Here is a 19,083-nt window from a genome sequence, read left to right on the forward strand (position 1 = left end):
GACAACTATGTCGAGGGCAAACCCCGACATACCATATTCCACCTGGTAGCAAGTTGTAAGGGGTTTCTAGAGGCCTCACCACTGGAAGCCAAAAGAACTCAATAACTGTGACTAATCAAATCAATTTCACATAGGAATTTAACATTTGATAACTTTAAACATTCTCAGAAGTAATTAGAAAAATTCTGAGAAGTTGAGTGAGTTACTCATATAAACTGAATACAATCAGAGTGCTCCTTGGAAGCTTTGGACATATTGTCAGGAGGGACCAGTCACTGGCGAAGGATATCAAGTTTTGTAAAGCGGAGGGTCAGAAAAAAATGGGCAAAGTCCTCCTCCACAACGAGATGCATTGGTATAGTGGCAGCAGCTATGGATTCAAGTGTAGGAACAGTTGTGAAGTTGGCATAGGACCTGGCACTGTTTCATTCTGTTGTACACAGGGTCGTTACAAGTCAGTACCGACTCGATGGCACCTAACAAGAACAAAACTGTTATGTACCCAGAAATGGAAAGGGGCCTAGGAGAGCAAGGGTTTACCTTTCTATCCCTTGAGCACGTCTACAATGGTGTCATGTTCATGGCACATGGGTAGATTCATGGCACCAGGATTTCTGTGTCAGTTAAATTCCAAAGTTCAGGTTTGTGAACATCAATCTCAAAACACCTTATTTTAGACTTTATTCCCTTCCTGATTTTAAAAACAACATATTTACAATAAAATTCACATATGATAGAAAACTGAAACTGAAATATCCCCCAGGATCCACTCAGATGATTACTACTCCCCTTTGTAAATACTCTGACAAGTTTTCTAAGCATACATTGGTAAACAAAAACAGCAAGCAAAATTAAATGGAATCCCACACATTCACGTTGTTTTGCCCTTGCACATGTTTTCAAATCATTGACAAGTACTCATCCAACCACTGGTTCTCAAGAGAGCTCCATGCATCAGTTTACAGAGATGATCCAACTACGTCTTGGGTTAAAAAAAACAAATAACTAAGATTTTATTAAATATTGTCGAAAGTATTAAAGGTATCACTGAATGAAAAAAAAAAAAAAGGAAACGAAGAATGAGTTTGATAACAACAGTTCAGAAACTCATGAGTTAACAAAATAAACCTCTAAGCCCCAGTTCCAGCAAATATAACATGACTTTAAATTTCAAATTTGGGAAATAATGTTATCAATCAATACAAAATTACAAAAGGAATTCTACAAATCTTCTCTCTCAGTCATGACTTAAGAATACCACGTACATTGTTACTTAGAAGTCGGTGGATTCTCAGTGAAATAAATTGCAGCATATGAAAGAGCCGTGTGGCAGCGGAAGCAGGGGAGTCCAGAATGGAGGGCGTCAAATCAATTTCAGCTCTTGGTAGAGAACAATTTTGATTCAACCTCACTCAGCTGAATTTGTAATGCTTCCAAAACATCTTCCATCTATTGAATTGAACAAAGAATACATTAAAACATACATTTATTATTTAAAATATACACAATCGTTGTTGTTGTTAAGTGCCATCGAGTCGGTTCCAACTCATAGCAACGTTATATAGGGTTTCCAAAGGGTGGCTGGTGAAAATATACATCCTGAATGTAATTTCTGAACGTGTCATGGATTGTCTAATGATGTTTTTTACAAGCACAAAGTAAATTTTCATTAAAAGAGACATCATAATTCTATTGGTAGTGGTCCTCAACCTGTAACCCACATGCATCAATCACCACCAACAGTTCTTGCCTATCTGGCCATGAAAAGACGTTAACATGGGAACTGAATCAAATGAACACTGATTTGATCCAAAGATATACTGATGCCAGTTCAGTAGTTGTAGGATATATACTGTTTTGAATCTGGTATGAAATGTCTTATGATTTTGTTGGTAAAGCTTTAGCTTGATTTGTACTTTGCCCCGCCCCCATCAATTTTACCACTAAATGCAATAAAATAAGCACTCTTTTACCATAAAAGTGCTAAGATCAAAACAGAATTATTAAAGAACACATGTTCACTAACTGAACATTGTTCATGTTATTGTTAAGTGCCATCGAGTCGGTTCCAACTCATAGCGACCCTGTAGAGGGACATAGAGACATAAAACTTGCACAGTAAAGTTACCTGTTTTAGAGATTTTTCTATCTCAACTCTGCTTTCAAGATTAAAAAGCTCTTTATCTTCTGACACAACTTGCTTTTCAGAAGACCCTAAAATATAACTGTAATACAGCACAAAGTTAAAATATGAACAGGAACAATTATGAGGGTAAGTTAAAAAGTGTTGTTACTAGTGCTCTGGTTCACACACGCACCAGTTTATTCCAAACAGAATGTGTTTGAAGGTCTCTGTGATCAGTGATGGCTGCAGACCAGGTCTTTCCATAATGTTCTTGTCAGAGACTCCTTAAGGGGCTTCTAAAGGGACCTGCTGGGCCAGTTACCGTCAAGGCAAAGTGGTCAGCTCAGAAGGCTAAGGAAACTGTTTTCTGAGATTCTTAAGGGGGTATATTCATAAGATTTTTTTCAAAGGACACAGGACAATCAAGGGCGCATATTAGGAAGAAGTTTTAAGAAAACTGAAAACTATATTGGTGAGAAAAAGGCCAAGAAAGTTAGCCTGAGGAATTTTTTCCATCATGACAATGTACCTGCTCATTCTTCCAGGGTAGGAAGGGCAGCCCTACAAGAATTTCATAGGGAGACCTTACTCTATCCCCTCCAGTCTTGATCTCGCCCTTCCAGACTTCTTTCTATACCCCAAACAAAAACTATTCAAAAGGAACATAATGTGAGTTCATCAAGGATGCCAAAAACACTTGTTTTGATGTGATGTAAATCGAAGTGCTCAGAATAACCTTCAGGGAACTGAAACAATCCGCACAAGTGTACAGACTTAGATAGAGGGTATATCCAGAAACAACAGTTTCACATTGTGATACTGATGCTTACTCAAGTTTTCTATGATTTTGCAGCAATACTTTTTTACTTACTCTCATATTAAATGTATGTTAATTATTATTAGAACTCTTAAGCACATCGCTGTTGTTAAGTGCTGTCAAGTTGGTTCTGACTCACAGGGACCCTGTATAGAGTTTCTGAGGAGCAGCTGGTGGCTTGAACTGCTGACCTTGTGGTTCGCAGTCCAGTGCTGATCCTATAGCGCCACATAGTAGGCAGAAATCAATTAAATCTTGTCTCGTGCTGAGCGGCTGGTGGATTTGAACTGCTGACCTTACAGTTACCAGTCCAGCACTTAGCCTACAGTGCCAGCAGCGCTCTTTTCATACATTGTTGTTTTTGTTTTGTTTTTAAAAAAAGACAAGGTAGAAAAATAAAATGGATTGAGTAGTACAAAACTATAAATAAACCTTCTTGAGGTATCTACTTCTAAAACAAACAAGACATAAAAAATCGGAACCCCAAGGTAACTTTTTACTCTGAATTCAACTGTTTGGATGAAATAACTTCAATACTCTCTCCTGTGTGGAATCTCCCACACATTTTCCTGTCAAGCCATTATGGCTTTAAAAGGTTTTATACCAACTCTACTAGACTGAGATTTCCTGTCTTTTATATTTACTTGCCCTTACTTCATTTTCACAAACCTTGATAAAATTTTCCTGGAGATTCAGGAAACATTTGTTTGTTCTACAATCTTCTACTCATATAGCAAAACAAAAACAGATTCAGTATCTGTCCAGACAGATGTACACACTTCACTAGAAAAAAACAACAGAACTTGTTATATATTATTCTGTTGTGTAGGGTTAATTTTCCCTCCCACCCCTCATCTCCATAACCATCAAAGATTCTTTATCAAGAAAACATTTAAAAAAATTTTTACAACATTGATCTCATACAATGTTTGACCTTTTGTGACTGACCAATTTAATCCTCCAGGATCAACCATGCTGTGAGGTGTTTCACAGATTCATCAGCATTCTTCACGTTGCATAGTGTTCCACTGTATGTATGTACCAGTTTGTTTCATTTAGGATGTCTTCATCTTTTTGATATTATCTCTTGTGGATAGCATACTACAGCATCCTGTTTTCTCATCCGTTCTGCTCTCTATATCTCTGGTACACTTAATCTATTTGCATTCAGTATAGTTATCAATAGGTATGAATTAATTGTTGTCATTTTTCTGTGTGTTTTTTGATGGTACTGCTGGATTCTTTGTTCCACATAATTTTCTATGCTGCATTTCTTTTGCATGTGGATTTTCTTTTCACCTTCATTTCTGTTGTGTGAATGTTTACTAAATATTTCTGATTTTCTTCTTTTTTTAAATTTTGATATACAGGTATATTATTTGTCTTTGAGGCTACCCTGTAACTTATTAATATTTCTAAGCTAAAACAGCCTATTTTAACTTGAAATCTACTTGACTTCCATGTATGTTCTATATCTACATTATCTTTTTGCTTTGTAGTTGACTTCATTATACATTAATATCTCTGTTTCCCTAGTTTCAGTCTTGGAGGTTTATTTTACTTTGTTGTTGCTGTTAAGTGCCATTGAGTCAGCTCCAACCCATAGCGACCCTGTATAAGGTTTCTGAGGAGCAGTTGGTGAGCTTGAACCGCCAACCTTGCGGTTCAAAGTGACCTTGCAGTCCAACATATTAAGGCAGTGTCACACCAGGACTTCCCTTCTACATCTGGATTGAGTTCTGGGTGGTGTTATCATGAATGGTAATCTCAGACTGTTGTCTGATGTTGGTCCTCAGTCCAAAGAACAACAGTTAGCAATTTTTGAAAAGTTGATATGTTGCTATTTATTAAGTGTCATCGAATTGGTTCCAACTCATAGCGACCCTATATAGGATGATTTCTGAGGAGCGACTGGTTTGCTTGAACTACAAACCTTGTAGTTCAAATCAACCTTTTGGTCTAGTGCATTATCTCACAGTGCTTGCTATGGTCATTACAAATTCCTTTAATTACTGTTTATCAGGAAATGTCCCAATATCCCCGTTACATTTGAGGGGTAATTTTGCTGGGTATATGATTGAGCTATTTTCTCTTGTTTCTTCATGTTACCTCTGGGGCACTGGGATTGTCATATTTGTAAAAACAAACAGTACAATTGTTGGACCTGGAGGGGGAAAATCTCTGGTGGCTTCCTGTAATTCAAGGAACTCACAAGGTAGTTATACAAGCAATGTGACAGCAAAGTTCCTGGCCCTAGATGGAGTTCCAATTGGCCTCGCTGTTCTGTATGTTCAGAGCACTCAATCTGGAAGTCATTTGTGGCGGTCCTTGAAGGAGCTGGTTTCTGTGTCCGTTAGGATCACAGGGGAACTGGGGGCAGAGTAACTTGTTAAACACTGGTTTGGTGGTTCCTTGGGTTTTGTAGGTCTGGAGCCAAGCCCACGTGAATCCAGGCACCAAAGCAGCACAGCTGGCCAGCTCACACTGCTGTGGCTCCCAAGCATGTGGTTCCGAACTCCTGAAGAGCAGTGTCTGTGCTGGGGTGGATGAGGGTGGGAGCTGGCCACACTTCTGGTCACCAAGGGAGCGTGGGGAAAAAGAAGAAATCACACCTTCCCCGTCGCCCATGCAAAGCTTCTCTGCCAGGCCTCCCTCCACCTCATCTGGGCAGACAGATGGTCACTAGTCAGTTTCCTTCTCTTGCCGTCCCTGCTCTGCCTCTCCTCCCAGCAAGCACTCCATCCACCTCTCTAACCTTTCTTCTGAAGTTCAGGGTGCCAGAATTTTCATATGTCTGTCTTACTTGGCCATTCGTATCTTTGTCTTAGAGGGTCCATGTAGTGCGTCTACCTAGTCCACCACCTTTCTAAAACTTAAATTTTCTTCTTCAATTGTTCTTGTGACCTGGCATATAGTGTCTTAAGTACTCTAAGGAGTCCTGTGGCACTGTACGATAAGCACTGGACTGCTCTCCAAAAGGCTGGTAGTTCAAACTCACAGCTGCTCCTCTGAACCCCTACTCAGGGTCACTGTGAGTCAGAAATGACTAATCAGCACTTAACAACAACAAGGCATCTTAAAGTCCTGATGGATATTTGCAAAGACAAGAAAAATGCATTAGAGTTGACTGGCTTATTTAATCTTGCTCTATCTATGTCCAATAAAAGAAGGTCATTGAATTGGGATGCCATCAAGATAATCTGAAAATTTTTAACTGGCATGCGTCATCTGTTAACAATTTGCGTTGTTTCCTAACACTTACTTGTAGAGAACTTGGAGAGCAAATGCATTTCCTTGTGTATCTCAAATAAAGCAGATGATTCTTTGCTACCAGAAACAGACTGTAAATTGTTACTTTTCTAGAACATCAAAGAGACTGCTTTTTACCAGTTTTGAAATTCCTATTCCCACATGATATTCTAGGAGATTAAAAAACTCTGGGAGAAAAATCAAATGGACAGCATGTATTGATCTACTAAATGATAAGTTAAATTTTATTTTTGAAAACAAGTGAAAATATTTTTACTCCAAATTTTTTCTCTCAGTGTTTTCTCCTTAGATTCAGAATGCATGACTTTTCTAATGTCAAATACATCAGGGGGGGATTAATAAGTTTATTGTCAGAAATTATTACTTGAAAATATATCTTTTAATGAAACAATATTGATTAGTTCTTATGTTTTCAATACCAATTTCTCTGCAAACTTACCGTTCATATTCACATATGAAAGGGCTTCAAAAGCTAATGGAAAAATGGAATTAGAAGACAATGGAATTTTCCTACAGACTTTTTAATGCCCTCTCGTACGTTTCAAACTTACCTTTCAATGGCCTTGGCACTGAGGCAAAACAAGTCTCTTTTGAAATCAAGATTCCTGGGTGTGCATCTGTAAATATGGCCTAGCTGGAGGGAACATCCAGCGCAGTACAGAGTCTCAAGAACGCTGCAACAGAGAAATGCCACTGCTTTAGGAAACAGAAGAACAACCTGTTCCATACATCCATAAACACCTAAGCATGTGTGTCTCTACACATTTATGCTCTGACCAAGTTAACTCTTACATGTACAGGGAAATGATAGAAAGATGCTTCTATCAGAAATGTAAAGAGAACAGTCTACAGGTCTTAAACATCTGAAGACAAGAGACATATACAAAAGTGACAAGAAGGAAGGATACTGAGGTAGTGTATTTCTAGAATGTCAATTCTTCAGTCTAGTATTTTTAAAAATTATCTAAAATTGAGAAAGAAAAAAAAGACTCAGCATGCCCTTCTAATGTCAGATCATCTACCTAGCTCACCAAGTGTCATGTGATTTTAAGCTTGCGGATCACATGCTATCTTGTCACAATGACTCAACTCTGCCACTGTCGCACAAAACCAGCAATAGATGACACATAACTGAACGATGTGTTTGTGATCAAAAAAAACTTTACAAAAACACTGGCTATAGTTTTCCACCCCTGCTCTAGGGAAAGATAACATTACTTACTTACTATTAAACTCTTGAGTTTAAATGATGATTTGTAAAAAAGGACATTGAAAAACTGTGATAATTTTCATCTGGTAGAGATATAAGCGATTTCTGCTGGTAGAAAATATAACCCCAAAGGTTGAGGTTTCATTGATTTGGGGGACATTTGATACAGTTGTCTTACAAAAACAGTGTCTTCCTTTAAACCAACTTTGCCATCTCTGGTTCCCTCATTAACGAGTTAAATAAATGTTTGACATGCTCATCATGTATTTATCAGAGAGTTGGTTTCTTCATAAATCATATTTCAATGCTAGCACTCAGTCTTCCGTCCACTACAGAAATGATCCAGAGAGGCAATTTACAATTATTACACTCACCAAGCCATCACTTTTTCTCCATGTAATTCTTTCTTCAATCTAGCTACTTCTCAACTCATGGTTCACATACTTGAATATACTCTCCCCATATGCCAATGCGTATCCTTTAACTTCCTTAAAACTGCCTTAGAATCCACTGTCTCCTAAAAGCTTTGTCTAACTGGCATCCAAATTTACATTCTACAAATATCTATAATAAAAATACAGTTCCGGTATATAGCACACTCTGGTAATCGGGGACTTATACTTAATGATGGTCACAACAATGACCTACACATTACAAAAGAGTTCTATTATTTCAAAAGTACTGTAACTTGTAAATACTATTAATTCCTGCTATTAAGCTAAAGGAAACTGTCAAACAGTTTCTTATAGATTGCTCACGAGCAGAATTTGAGATACATTATTAATTACAGTAGCAACATATGGGACGAAGAACACAGTGGATCACTACCTCATAAATTACAAATTTTCACTGGTGATATAATTAGCTAGACAATATACCACTGACTGTATGTGTATTATTAAGGAGCTGTGATAGCGTAGTGGTTACAAATCTGGCTGCGAACCTCAGCGTCAGCAGTTCGAAACTACCAGCTGTTCCACGGGAGAAAGATGAGGCTTTCTGCTCCCATAAAGATTTACAGCCTCGGAAACCCTGTTACAGGGTCACTATGAGTCGGAACCGACTCCACGGAACATCACAACAACAATGGAATTAGATGCAGAAAAGCATCTCGGTAACCCTGAGAAGAGCTGTCCACCAATACAGCCAAAAGTGAACAGGAAACAAACCTTTTAGTCTATATATGAAACCTCACAATCATCATAAGGCTGCCACATGGAACTGTCAAGACTATGAACTAACACCTAATTACAGGTGTCATCAGTCAAGAAAGGATGTTTAGGAAAACTGAGGCTTAAACACAGGTCATTCAGGATAAAAGACTATTTTATCCTGAATGATCAAAATCAAACTAAAACACTGAAGGATACCTACCATGGTAGAATTGTGCCCCCAAAATATGTGTCTTGACTAGGCCCTAAGTGGCAGTATTGTGTGGTTGTCCTCCATTTGTGATCTGATATAACTATCCTCTATTCTATGAAATGGATTATAAATTCTAATCTCTATATTTTAGAAAACATTTAATCCTCAACTTGCAATATTGAAGAATTCTATGGGCAAGATCAGCGGTTTAAATTCACCAACTGCTCTTCAAAAACTCTATTAAGGGTCACTATGGGTTGGACTCACTCGACAGCACTTAATAACAGCAAGGGCAAAATACTGAATGATACAGGAAGCATCAAAAGAAGGTAGAAGGAATACACAAAGTCCCTGCACCAAAAAGAAATGGTAGATGTTCAGCTATTTCAAGAGAAAGCAGATGATCAAAAGCAAATGGTACTGAAGGAAGAAGTCCAAGGTGACTGAAGGCATTGGCAAAGAACAAGGCTCCAGGAACTGATGGAATACAAATTGAAATCTTTCAATAAATTGATGCAGCACTGGAACCTCTTACTCATCTCTGCCAAGAAATTTGGAAGACAGCTACCTGGTCAACTGACTAGAAGAGATCCGTATTAGTGCCCATTCCAAAAAGAGGTGACCCAACAGAATGCGGAAATCATCAATTATCATTAATCTCACATTCAAGTAAAATTTTGCTGACGATAATTAAAAAACGGCTGCAACAGTACATCAACAGGGAACTTCCAGAAGTTCAAGCCAGATTCAGATGCGGACATGAAACAAGGAGTGTCATTGCTGACATTAGATGGATCTTAGCTGAAAGCAGAGAAAACCAGAAAAATGTTTACTTGTACTTTATTGACTATGAAGAGAATTTCATTTGTGAGGATCATGACAAACTATGGGTAAAATTGCGAGGAATGGGTGTTCCAGAACACTTAATTGTGTTCATGAGGAACCTGTACATAGACTAAGAGACAGTTGTTCGAACAGAACAAGGGGACATTGAATGGTTTAAAATCAGGCAAAGTGTGTGCCAGGGTTGTATTCTTTTATACTTATTTAATCTGTATGCTTAGCAAATAATCTAAGGAGCTAGATTATATGAAAAACGTGGCATCAAGACTAGAGGAAAACTCATTGTCAATCTGCAATATGCAAATGATACAACCTTATGTACTAGAAGTGAAGAGGATGTAAAATACTTACTGACAAAAATCAAAGACAATGGATGCTTCAGTATGGATTGCACCTCAATGTAAAGAAAACAAAGATACTCACCACTGGACCAATAAATATCGTGATAAATGGAGAAAAGATCAAAGTAGTCAAAGACTTCATTTTCCTCGATCTACAATCAACGCTCATGGAAGTAGCAGTCAAGATTAATCAAAAGATGTTATTACTACAAGCAAATCTGCAGCCAAAAAACCTCTTAAAAGTGTTCAAGAGCAAAGAAAATCAGTTAGAGGACTAAGGTGTACATGACCCAAGCCATGGTAATTTCAACAGCCTCATATGCATGTGAAAGTTTGATAACGTAATAAGGAAGACCATAGAAGAATTGATGCATTTGAGTTATGGTGTGGGAGAATATCAGAAGTACCACGGACTGCCAGAAGAACAGCCAGAATGCTCCTCAGAAGTCAGGATAGCAAAATTTTTTCTCTCATACTTTGGACATATTATTAGGAAACACCAGTCCCTGAAGAGGAGTCCTGGTGTAGCACTGTGGGTTAACGTGCTGGACTGCAAAACCAGTTTGAACAGCAATGTCAGCAGTTCAAGCTCACCAGCTGCTCTTCGGAAACCCTACACAAGGTCGTTATGGGTTGGAACCAACTCAGCAGCAGTTACCAACAACAATAGTCCCTGACGATGGACATCATATTTGGTAAAGTGGAGGGTCAGTGAAAAGGAGGAAGACCCTGGCCAGGAGATGGATTGCCACAATGGCAACAGCAGTGGGCTCCAATGTAACTGCAGCTGTGAGGATGGCGAACGACCAGGCGCTGTTTTGTTCTGTTGTGTACAGAACAAGTAGCCATTAGAACGGACTCAACGGGCCCTTTTGACTGTGAGATTTTATTATACAGATATTTTCTTTGTCTATATTCCTCGGAAACCCTGTACAGGGTCGCTATGGGTCGGACCCGACTCGATGGCACTCAACAACAACAACAATATTCTTTAAAACCAAGCCCAAAGAGCCAAAGAGGGAAGTATCAGAAAATTTATTTAGAAATCTAGAAACTCTTCCATGTAAGTATCTAGGAAACCACATCATTCAGGAAGAAGAGATTTGAATGGATGATTTTTAGTGATTACTATGTAACAGTTTCATCCCAAGTAATCTTCTTAGTCTTGGTGTGGCACCATAGGATAAGTACTTGACCTCAAGGTCGGTTTGAAGCTCAAGGTCGACAGTTCAAACTCACCAGCCTCTCTTCAGACACCCTATACAGGGTCACTATGAGTCAGAACTGACTTGAAGGCACTTAACAACAACAAATCTTCCTGGTTGATCTTTTAAAAGGTTTTCACATGAAAAATAAGCATTTCCATAACATGAATATTCATACAGATAACAGCTTTACTCACCAGCCATCTTCATTTTTACGTTTAGAGAGTTTCTGCTCCTTGTCCATAGCAACATTACAGGAGACACCTAGAAAGAAGGGAAGCAACTACAATTTACTAATGTGGCTTATTATAATATACCTACAGATATTTACTCTGTAACCACTACGCTCTGGTAGCGTAGTGGTTACGAATCGGGCTGTGAACCTAAAGGTCAGCGGTTCGAAACTACCAGCTGCTCCGCGGGAGAAAGATGAGGCTTTCTGCTCCCGTAAAGATTTACAGCCTCAGAAACCCTGTACAGGGTCGCTATGGGTCAGAACCGACTCGACGGCACTTAACAACAACAACAACAGATATTTACAGAACCTATCATCTAAGTTGTAAGGAGCCCTTGTGGTGCTGTGAGCTTTGCAATAGACTACTAACTGCATGTTCAGCGATTCAAACCCACCAGCTGCTCAAAGGGAGGATAATGAGGCTGTCGGTTCCCATAGGATTTATAGTTTCATAAACTCTATTAGATAGGGTTGCTGTGAATTGGAATTAACTCAATAGCAGTGGGTTTAGTTTTAATCTCAGTTTTAGATTGTAACTCCAGAGGGCCAAAACATTACGAAGCAAAGTCTCTCCCTTTCTGACTCTCTCAGACACAGCACATGGAAAAACAAAGCAGCACAAGCATTATCTCCTCCTGAAAACCACTGGCATTAGCAAAATGGATACTCTTAAGAAGGAAATTCGGGCAACAATAAAACTTAGAAAAATGAGAACAAAAGCAAAGACTTTTGGCTAGGTTCCCGATTTGGTGAAATTGGGATCCAAACCAAGGAAGCCGCTAAAATTCAATGCATATATCTCCAGATCTCCAACAGAGAGCTCATTTCTCTACAAGTAATTGAGAAGGTCCTCAGGAACCCAGGCAAAATTCTTTAACTTGAGCCAGGGTCATAGGGAAACCAAAACAGCATGAGGATCCAGGTCCAGGACACATGAAAGGACGGGTGGAAGGAGATGAAGAGGACCATGGCCCAACCCATTTAACAAAATAGCCTCTGGATTTCACCTACTCCTGGTATGGCGCTATAGGATAAACACTGGACTGCAAGGTCAATTTGAATTGCAAGGTCCTTGGAAAGCCTATACAGTGTCACTATGAGTTAGAACCAACTTGACAGGCACTTAACAACAATACAGTCTACCTGAACTCAATGAATGCCACCACCATCCACCCAGTGGCTCAGATCAGAAACCCCGCAGTGCGATTCTTGATTTTTCTGTCTCCTCATCCTGCTCTCTACGGTCCCCCCACCAACAAATCCTGTGAATTATACCTCACAAGTGTCTTTCCAACACATCCACTCTTTTCTATTCCTAACACAGCTGTCACCACCTCTTGCGTGGAATTCTGCAATACCTCCCCTAGCTGACCTCCCTACTCCTATGAGTATTTAATACTCCCTAAATCTTATTCCAGGAGCTCTAGTAGCGTAGTGGTTACGAATCGGGCTGTGAACCGCAAGGTTAGCAGTTCGAAACTACCAGCTGTTCTGCGGGAGAAAGATGAGGCTTTCTGCTCCCATAAAGATTTACAGCCTCAGAAACCCTGTGCCATGGAGTCACTATGAGTTGGAACCGACTCCATGGCACATAACAACAAATCTTATTCTAATGGAGTCCAGGTGTAGTGCTATGGGTTAATGCATCAGACTGCAAAGCCGTCTGAACTGCAAGGTCGGTGGTTCAAGCTCACCAGCTGCTCCTCGGAAACCCTATACAGAGTCGCTATCGACTCGATGGCACTTAACAACAACAACAACAAATCTTATTCTAAGGAGCTCTGTTAGTGTAGTGGTTATGAGTGGGGCTGCTAACCTCACGGTCAGCAATTTGAAACTACCAGCCATTCTGCAGGAGAAAGATGAGGCTTTCTGCTCCCTCACAAGACCTTTTTAAAGTATTGAAAAGCAAAGATGTCAGCTTGAGAACTAAGGTGCACCTGACCCAAGCCATGGTATTTTCGATTACCTCATATGCATGCGAAAGCTGGACAGTGAGTAAGGAAGATCGTAGAAGAACTGATGCTTTTGAGTTATAATGTTGGAGGAGAATACTGAAAAGTGCCATGGGCTGCCAAAAGAACCAATAGATTCGTTTTGGAAGAAGTGCAGCCAGAGTGCTCCTTGGAGGCCTTAAGAAAGCCACACTTCCTCTCTCATACTTCAGACATATTGTCAGGAAGGACCAATCACTGGAGAAGTATATCATGTTTGGTAAGGTGGAGGGTCAGAGAAGAAGAGGAAGACTCCCAACGAGATGGATTAGCCAAGTGGCAGCATCGATGTACTCAAGCATGGCAACGGTAGTGAGGTTGGCCCAGGATCGGGCAGTGTTTCATTCTGCTGTGCATAAGGTCGCTATGGCACCTAATAACAACGACAAAGATTTACAGCCTCAGAAACCCTTTACAGTGTCGCTATGAGTAGGAACTGACTCCACGGCACAGAACCACCACCACCACCACCACCACCAAATCTCATTTCTAGTTCTATTCTTCAACCACAGGAGCCTCAAGGCCTATGCAATTGCTGGTCCTGGTGCCTGGAGAAAGCAAAAAGTACAACCAACGAATTGTATATTCTGTCTAGTTGATAACCATTTATCAAGACAATACACATTTCAAGCACTCAAACCAGGAATTTTCTCAGGGAGAGGAACTAAGATATCTGTTGCCCTGGTGTGGCTCTGTGGATTAATGCACTGGACTGCAAAGTTGGTTTGAATTCCAAGGTTGGCAGTTCAAGCTCACCAACCGCTCCTCAGAAACCCTATACAGGGTCAGTATGGGTCAGAACTGACTCGACAGCACTTAACAAAAATCATTATTGATTCAGGAAACACCCATTTGACCATAGATAAATCTGTGATGCCATGTTTTTTTAAAGAATAGCAGCTCTCCTTTTGCTATTCCCCCTAAGGTTTTAAAGACCCCAAACCCAGACTTTTGCAGCACTGGACCAGCATGCAAGCACGGGTTCTTGGGCTTTGTCTGACAGGCAGCAGGGCCTCGGCTGCTCCTGCTCCCTCCTACTCCACTCCTGCCACCCCAGTGACCTCTCAGACACCAGACACTGCTGCTGCCCAGCATCCGTTCCTCTAGCCTTTGCCAGAACTCAGGGAGCAGTAGCAACAGCTCAATGAGGACAACAGGAAGTGGGCTCCCATAGGTTTTAACAGGGTGCTCACACAGTTTGTAAATGACACAACGTATACCTATACTGATGATGAGGGTAGTTCAGCAGAATTCTCATCCTCCATGTGGGAGACCCAGGTTCCGTTCCTGGTCAATACTACTAAGGGCTTACATGTTGCTACAATGCTCAACAGGTATGTTTCTGCAGAACTTCCAGGTTAATACAGAGTAGGAGGAATGGTCTGGCTATCCTTCCAAAAATGAGCCAATGAAAACTCCATAGGTCTGATACTTTTGTGCATGAGTTGCCTTGAGTCAGAACCTATTCCACAGCAGCTAAGAAGAAGAACCAACATAAACAAGTCAGGAACAGGAAAGCTTTAAGAGTACTGTCATTTAAGTCGATTCTGGAAAAAATCCTGGTGGCACAGTGGTTAAGCAATTCATTGCTCCAGCCATACTCCACAGGAAAAAGACGTGGCAATCTGCTTCCATAAAGACTGCTGTTGTTTGAAGTGCTGTAGAGCCATAGTGACCTTGTATAGGGTTTCCAAGGAGTGGTTGATGGGTTTGCACCTGGCCTTGCAGGTAGCAGTGTGGTGTTTATCCTAGACTCCGTTCATCAAGACTCCATCCATCAAGACTGCAGACTTGAAACCCTTCAGGGAAGTTCTACTCTCTGTCTTATAGGGTCACTATGAATCAGAATTGATCTGACAGTAATAAGTTTGGGGGGTGGGGGGTGTTTATTTAAAAAATCTTTACAGAAGCAGATCACCAAGTCTTTCTCCCTTGAAGCCTTTTGGTGGGTTACAACTGTTAACCTGTGAGTTAGCAGCCTAGGCTTAACCATTGTGCCACCAGAGCGTTCTATAAATGTTATCTTAGGCTAAATGGCCATGGCTATCAAACAGAATATACATGTTATGACCCTGACAAACGAAAATTAACTGAAGTCAAAGTGGGGTACAGGGAATGGGAAATTAATGTCTTCACCTTTCTTGGAGGAGTTTCAATCAAACTATCTAAAGCTGATAAATTAACATATTTATTTTGTCCTAGAAAGGTTAAAAGCAACTACTGGGATAGACAAATTCAATACTAGGGGGAAAAAATGTTTTCTGTATTTAAAATTAAACAAAGAGCCCATACGCCAAACACCAAAAGAGCTGTAAAAACAGGAAGTATACATGAAATTAAAGATTTAACACCAAACATGTTACTGCTTGAAAAACTGTAAATGAAGGTTGGGTTCGCATTCCAGTGCTTATCTTACAGTTACCACATAGTCCTCCCTCCTCTCCAATATTGACTGGGCTGTTGGTGCTTTTATTGCAAGTTTCCTCGTTTGATTTTTTTAAATTAAGCACTATGTTCTGTCAACTATAGCTGTACCACTTGAGACTGTGAAGGTATCGCTGACACAGACAGTAAGACCTCAGATATCAATCTTGATATTTCCCTGCAAGTGGCTCAAAAGCATAATTTATAATCTCTTAACCCATTTACGGAGCCCTGATTTAGCACTGTAGGGTAAGAACTGGTCTGCTAATCGCAAGGTCAGCAGTTCAAATCCACCAGCAACTCCTTGAAAACCCTAAAAGAGGTCACTAGAAGTCAAAAACAACTCAACAATACTGAACAACAAACCATTTATAAACTCACTCTTGTCAGTGGAGGCTTGCTTGCTGCTATTATGCTGAACAGTTTTCAACAGAGTTTCTAGACAAAGATGGACTAGGAAGAAAGGCCTGGTGATCTCCTTACGAAAATCAGCCAATGAAAACCCTATGGATCCCAATATTCCCATCAAGGGGATGGGCAAGACTAAGCAGTGTTTCATCTCATTACCTGAGAGACGCCATGAGTCAGGGACCAAGTACAAGGTAGCCAACAACAACCACTGCTGCTAAGTGTTAAAAGTCGTTTCCAATTCATAGTGACTCTATATAGGTTTCCGAAGAGCAGCTGGTGGATTTGAACTATGAGCCTTGTGACTCCAGTCAAGTGCTGATCCTACAGGGCCACACCAGGAGCCCACAACAACCGGTGGTGGTTATGTGCCGTGGAGTCAGTTCCGACTCATTGCCACCCTGTAAAGGGTTTCCGAGGCTGTAAATCTTTACGGGCACAGAAAACCTCATCTTTCTCCCGCAGAACAGCTGGTAGTTTCCAACTGCTGACCTTGAGGTTCGCAGCCCAATTCATAACCACCACGCTACCAGAGCTCCTTATTTACTAATTAGCAAACCGCTCGCTTGGCAAAAGTAGAACAGACAAGTACTGTTGTTAAGTGCCCTCAAGTCGGTTCCGACTCATAGCAACCCCTGTATAGAGTTTCCAAGGCTTTGAATCTTTTAGGGAGCAAAAAGCCTCATCTTTCTCCAGCAGAGTGGCTGGCGGGCTCGAACCGTTGACTTTGTGGATCGCTCGCAGTCCAGTGCTACACCCAAGATGCTTACAATCTAGTTGTGAAGTTTCCTGCGTCTGTTCACAATAATGCTGATTTTTCCGACCACTGCTTTACTGTCATGAGGAATTCCAAGATAAAGGATACTACCCTCTCACTCTTGAGTCAAAGGATCAGGGTGACCATAATCCTTCCCTTTTCGGAGAACAGATTTCTCCACACTTCAACACGCTCCACCCCACCCCCAGATGCAGCCCTAACCCCACTCACGACATCCCACCCATCCCCCGGCCGGCCCGAACTGACAGCGGAGCAGGATGTAGTCAGGGTCCTCTTGTTTCGCCACCCAGCTCAGTGAGTCGCCCAGCGGCCGCCGGCACCCGGAACACAGGAACACCAGCGGCCTCTCCTCCTCGATTTCCTTGCCCTGCGGCTCCTCCGCGCCGGCCGCCGACGGATTACAGCCCGCAGAGCTCCACATGCTCGTCCACTCCTGCAGCAGCTGCTGGCAGCTCGAGTCTTGGGAGATCCGCTTGCCCAACAGCGAAGAGTCGTTTGCCTTACCTTTGTCACACACAGCTAATAGAAGAGCATCTTTTGCAACCATACAGCGACTAGCCGAGACCGCCATTACCTACAAATAGCCCGCGTCTCAGAGCGCCAAGGGAAATGCGAACTTGCGCATGCGCGGAGCCGGGCAAAGCGGCCAATAGCTTAAGGGCGAGATTTGAGGGCGAATTAACGGCGGGCGGTGGGCCCATGCGCATGCTCGCTGTAGGTGTGGCTGCACAGTAAGTGCAGTGAATTGCGACCACACTGTCTAGGGTTTCCTAGATTGAATTTTTATCAATGGAGAAAAGATTGAAGTTGTCAAGGACTTTATTCTTCTTGGATCAACTATCAACACTCACGGAAGCAACAGTCAAGAAATCAAACGACGTATTGCATTAGGCAAATCTGCTGCACAAGACCTTTTTAAAGTGTTGAAGAGCAAAGATGTCAGTTTAAGGACTAAGGTGCCGCCTGACCCAAGCCATGGTAGTTTCAGTAACCTCATATGCATGTGAAAGCTGAACAGTGAATAAGGAAGACCATAGAAGAACTGATGGTTTTGAATTATGGTGTTGGAGGAGAATATTGAAAGTGCTATAGGCTGCCAAAAGAACCAATAGATCCGTTTTGGAAGAAGTGCAGCCAGAGTGCTCTTTGGAGGCCAGGATGGCCAAACTTAAGACATACTGTCAGGAGGGACGAGTCACTGGAGAAGGATATCATGTTTGGTAAGATGGAGGGTCAGAAAAAAAGAGGAAGATGCCCAACGAGATAGACTGGCCAAGTGGCAGCATCGATGGACTCAAGCGTGGCAACAATAGTGAGGTTGGCCCAGGATCGGGCAGTGTTTCGTTCTGTTGTGCATAAAGTTGCTTTGGGTCGGTACCAACTCGCTGGCACCTAACAGAAACAACAAATCTTTACTAGACAGAAAGCCTCATCTTTTTCTCTCAGAGCAACAGGTGGGCTCGAACTGAGGCCCTCGTGGTTAACAGTCCAGTTATTATCCAACAGAGTGTTAAGGGTGGTGTCATTGAGAACGAGAACGTGTACAGACCTCAAACTAATTTACTAATCGCACACCAAGACCTTCTTAATTGTTGGTCTTATTAGCTGCCTTGGAGTCGCCTCTGACTCTTGGCAACCTCATGCACAACGGAGCAAAATGGTTCCCCAGTACTGTACCCTCCCCAAGACCATTGTGAGCCACTGGTTTTTATTTTTGTTATTTTTTTTGTTTTTTCTTTAAGGTTTTTATTGTGGATTGAGTGAAAGTTTACAGGGTAGATCATCAGTTTTACATTCAACAAATCATACACCTTGTTTCATTACAATGATTCTAATCCCCTGCATGTAATACTCTATTCACTTTAGCTCTTTTTTTTTTTTTTTTTAAACACTCAGGCATATGTAATAATTTACCTCACCAAAGGGCACATTCTGCAAGTCTGCTCCTGGCCACCATCTCTTAGTCCGTCTCTTTCCATGACTCTAGAGTCAGCCACTCCCTCTCCATGTCCCCTTCTCTGCTTCCATCTCTGGTATCACTGCATCTCTGGATAAAGTCTCGCATTCC

General features: G+C 41.2%; 1 protein-coding gene across 1 annotated transcript; it reads right to left on the reverse strand.

Annotated features, from left to right (window-relative positions):
- Nucleotides 1–1,374: 1,374 nt before the first annotated feature.
- MIS18A (MIS18 kinetochore protein A) lies at nt 1,375–17,586 on the reverse strand. Its single transcript, XM_006862598.1, has 5 exons — nt 17,262–17,586; nt 11,374–11,440; nt 6,764–6,886; nt 2,129–2,225; nt 1,375–1,449 (listed from the first exon to the last, which is right to left on the reverse strand). The coding sequence occupies exons 1-5, from the start codon at nt 17,584–17,586 to the stop codon at nt 1,375–1,377; spliced, it is 687 nt and encodes a 228-aa protein (XP_006862660.1).
- Between the last annotated feature and the right edge of the window lie 1,497 nt (nt 17,587–19,083).

The sequence above is a fragment of the Chrysochloris asiatica genome, unplaced genomic scaffold, assembly GCF_000296735.1.
Source record: "Chrysochloris asiatica unplaced genomic scaffold, ChrAsi1.0 scaffold00049, whole genome shotgun sequence".
Taxonomy (NCBI): domain Eukaryota; kingdom Metazoa; phylum Chordata; class Mammalia; order Afrosoricida; family Chrysochloridae; genus Chrysochloris; species Chrysochloris asiatica.

What these genes read in the sequence shown, in the direction of transcription:
- MIS18A (XM_006862598.1), bottom strand. Translation starts at nt 17,586, where the DNA reads ATGGCGGTCTCGGCTAGTCGCTGTATGGTTGCAAAAGATGCTCTTCTA. An exon ending in TGACTACATCCTGCTCCGCT is followed by an intron (nt 11,441 to 17,261) that starts GTCAGTTCGGGC and finishes CCTTCTTTCTAG; the next exon opens with GTGTCTCCTGTAATGTTGCT. An exon ending in AGTGCCAAGGCCATTGAAAG is followed by an intron (nt 2,226 to 6,763) that starts GTAAGTTTGAAA and finishes GCTGTATTACAG; the next exon opens with TTATATTTTAGGGTCTTCTG.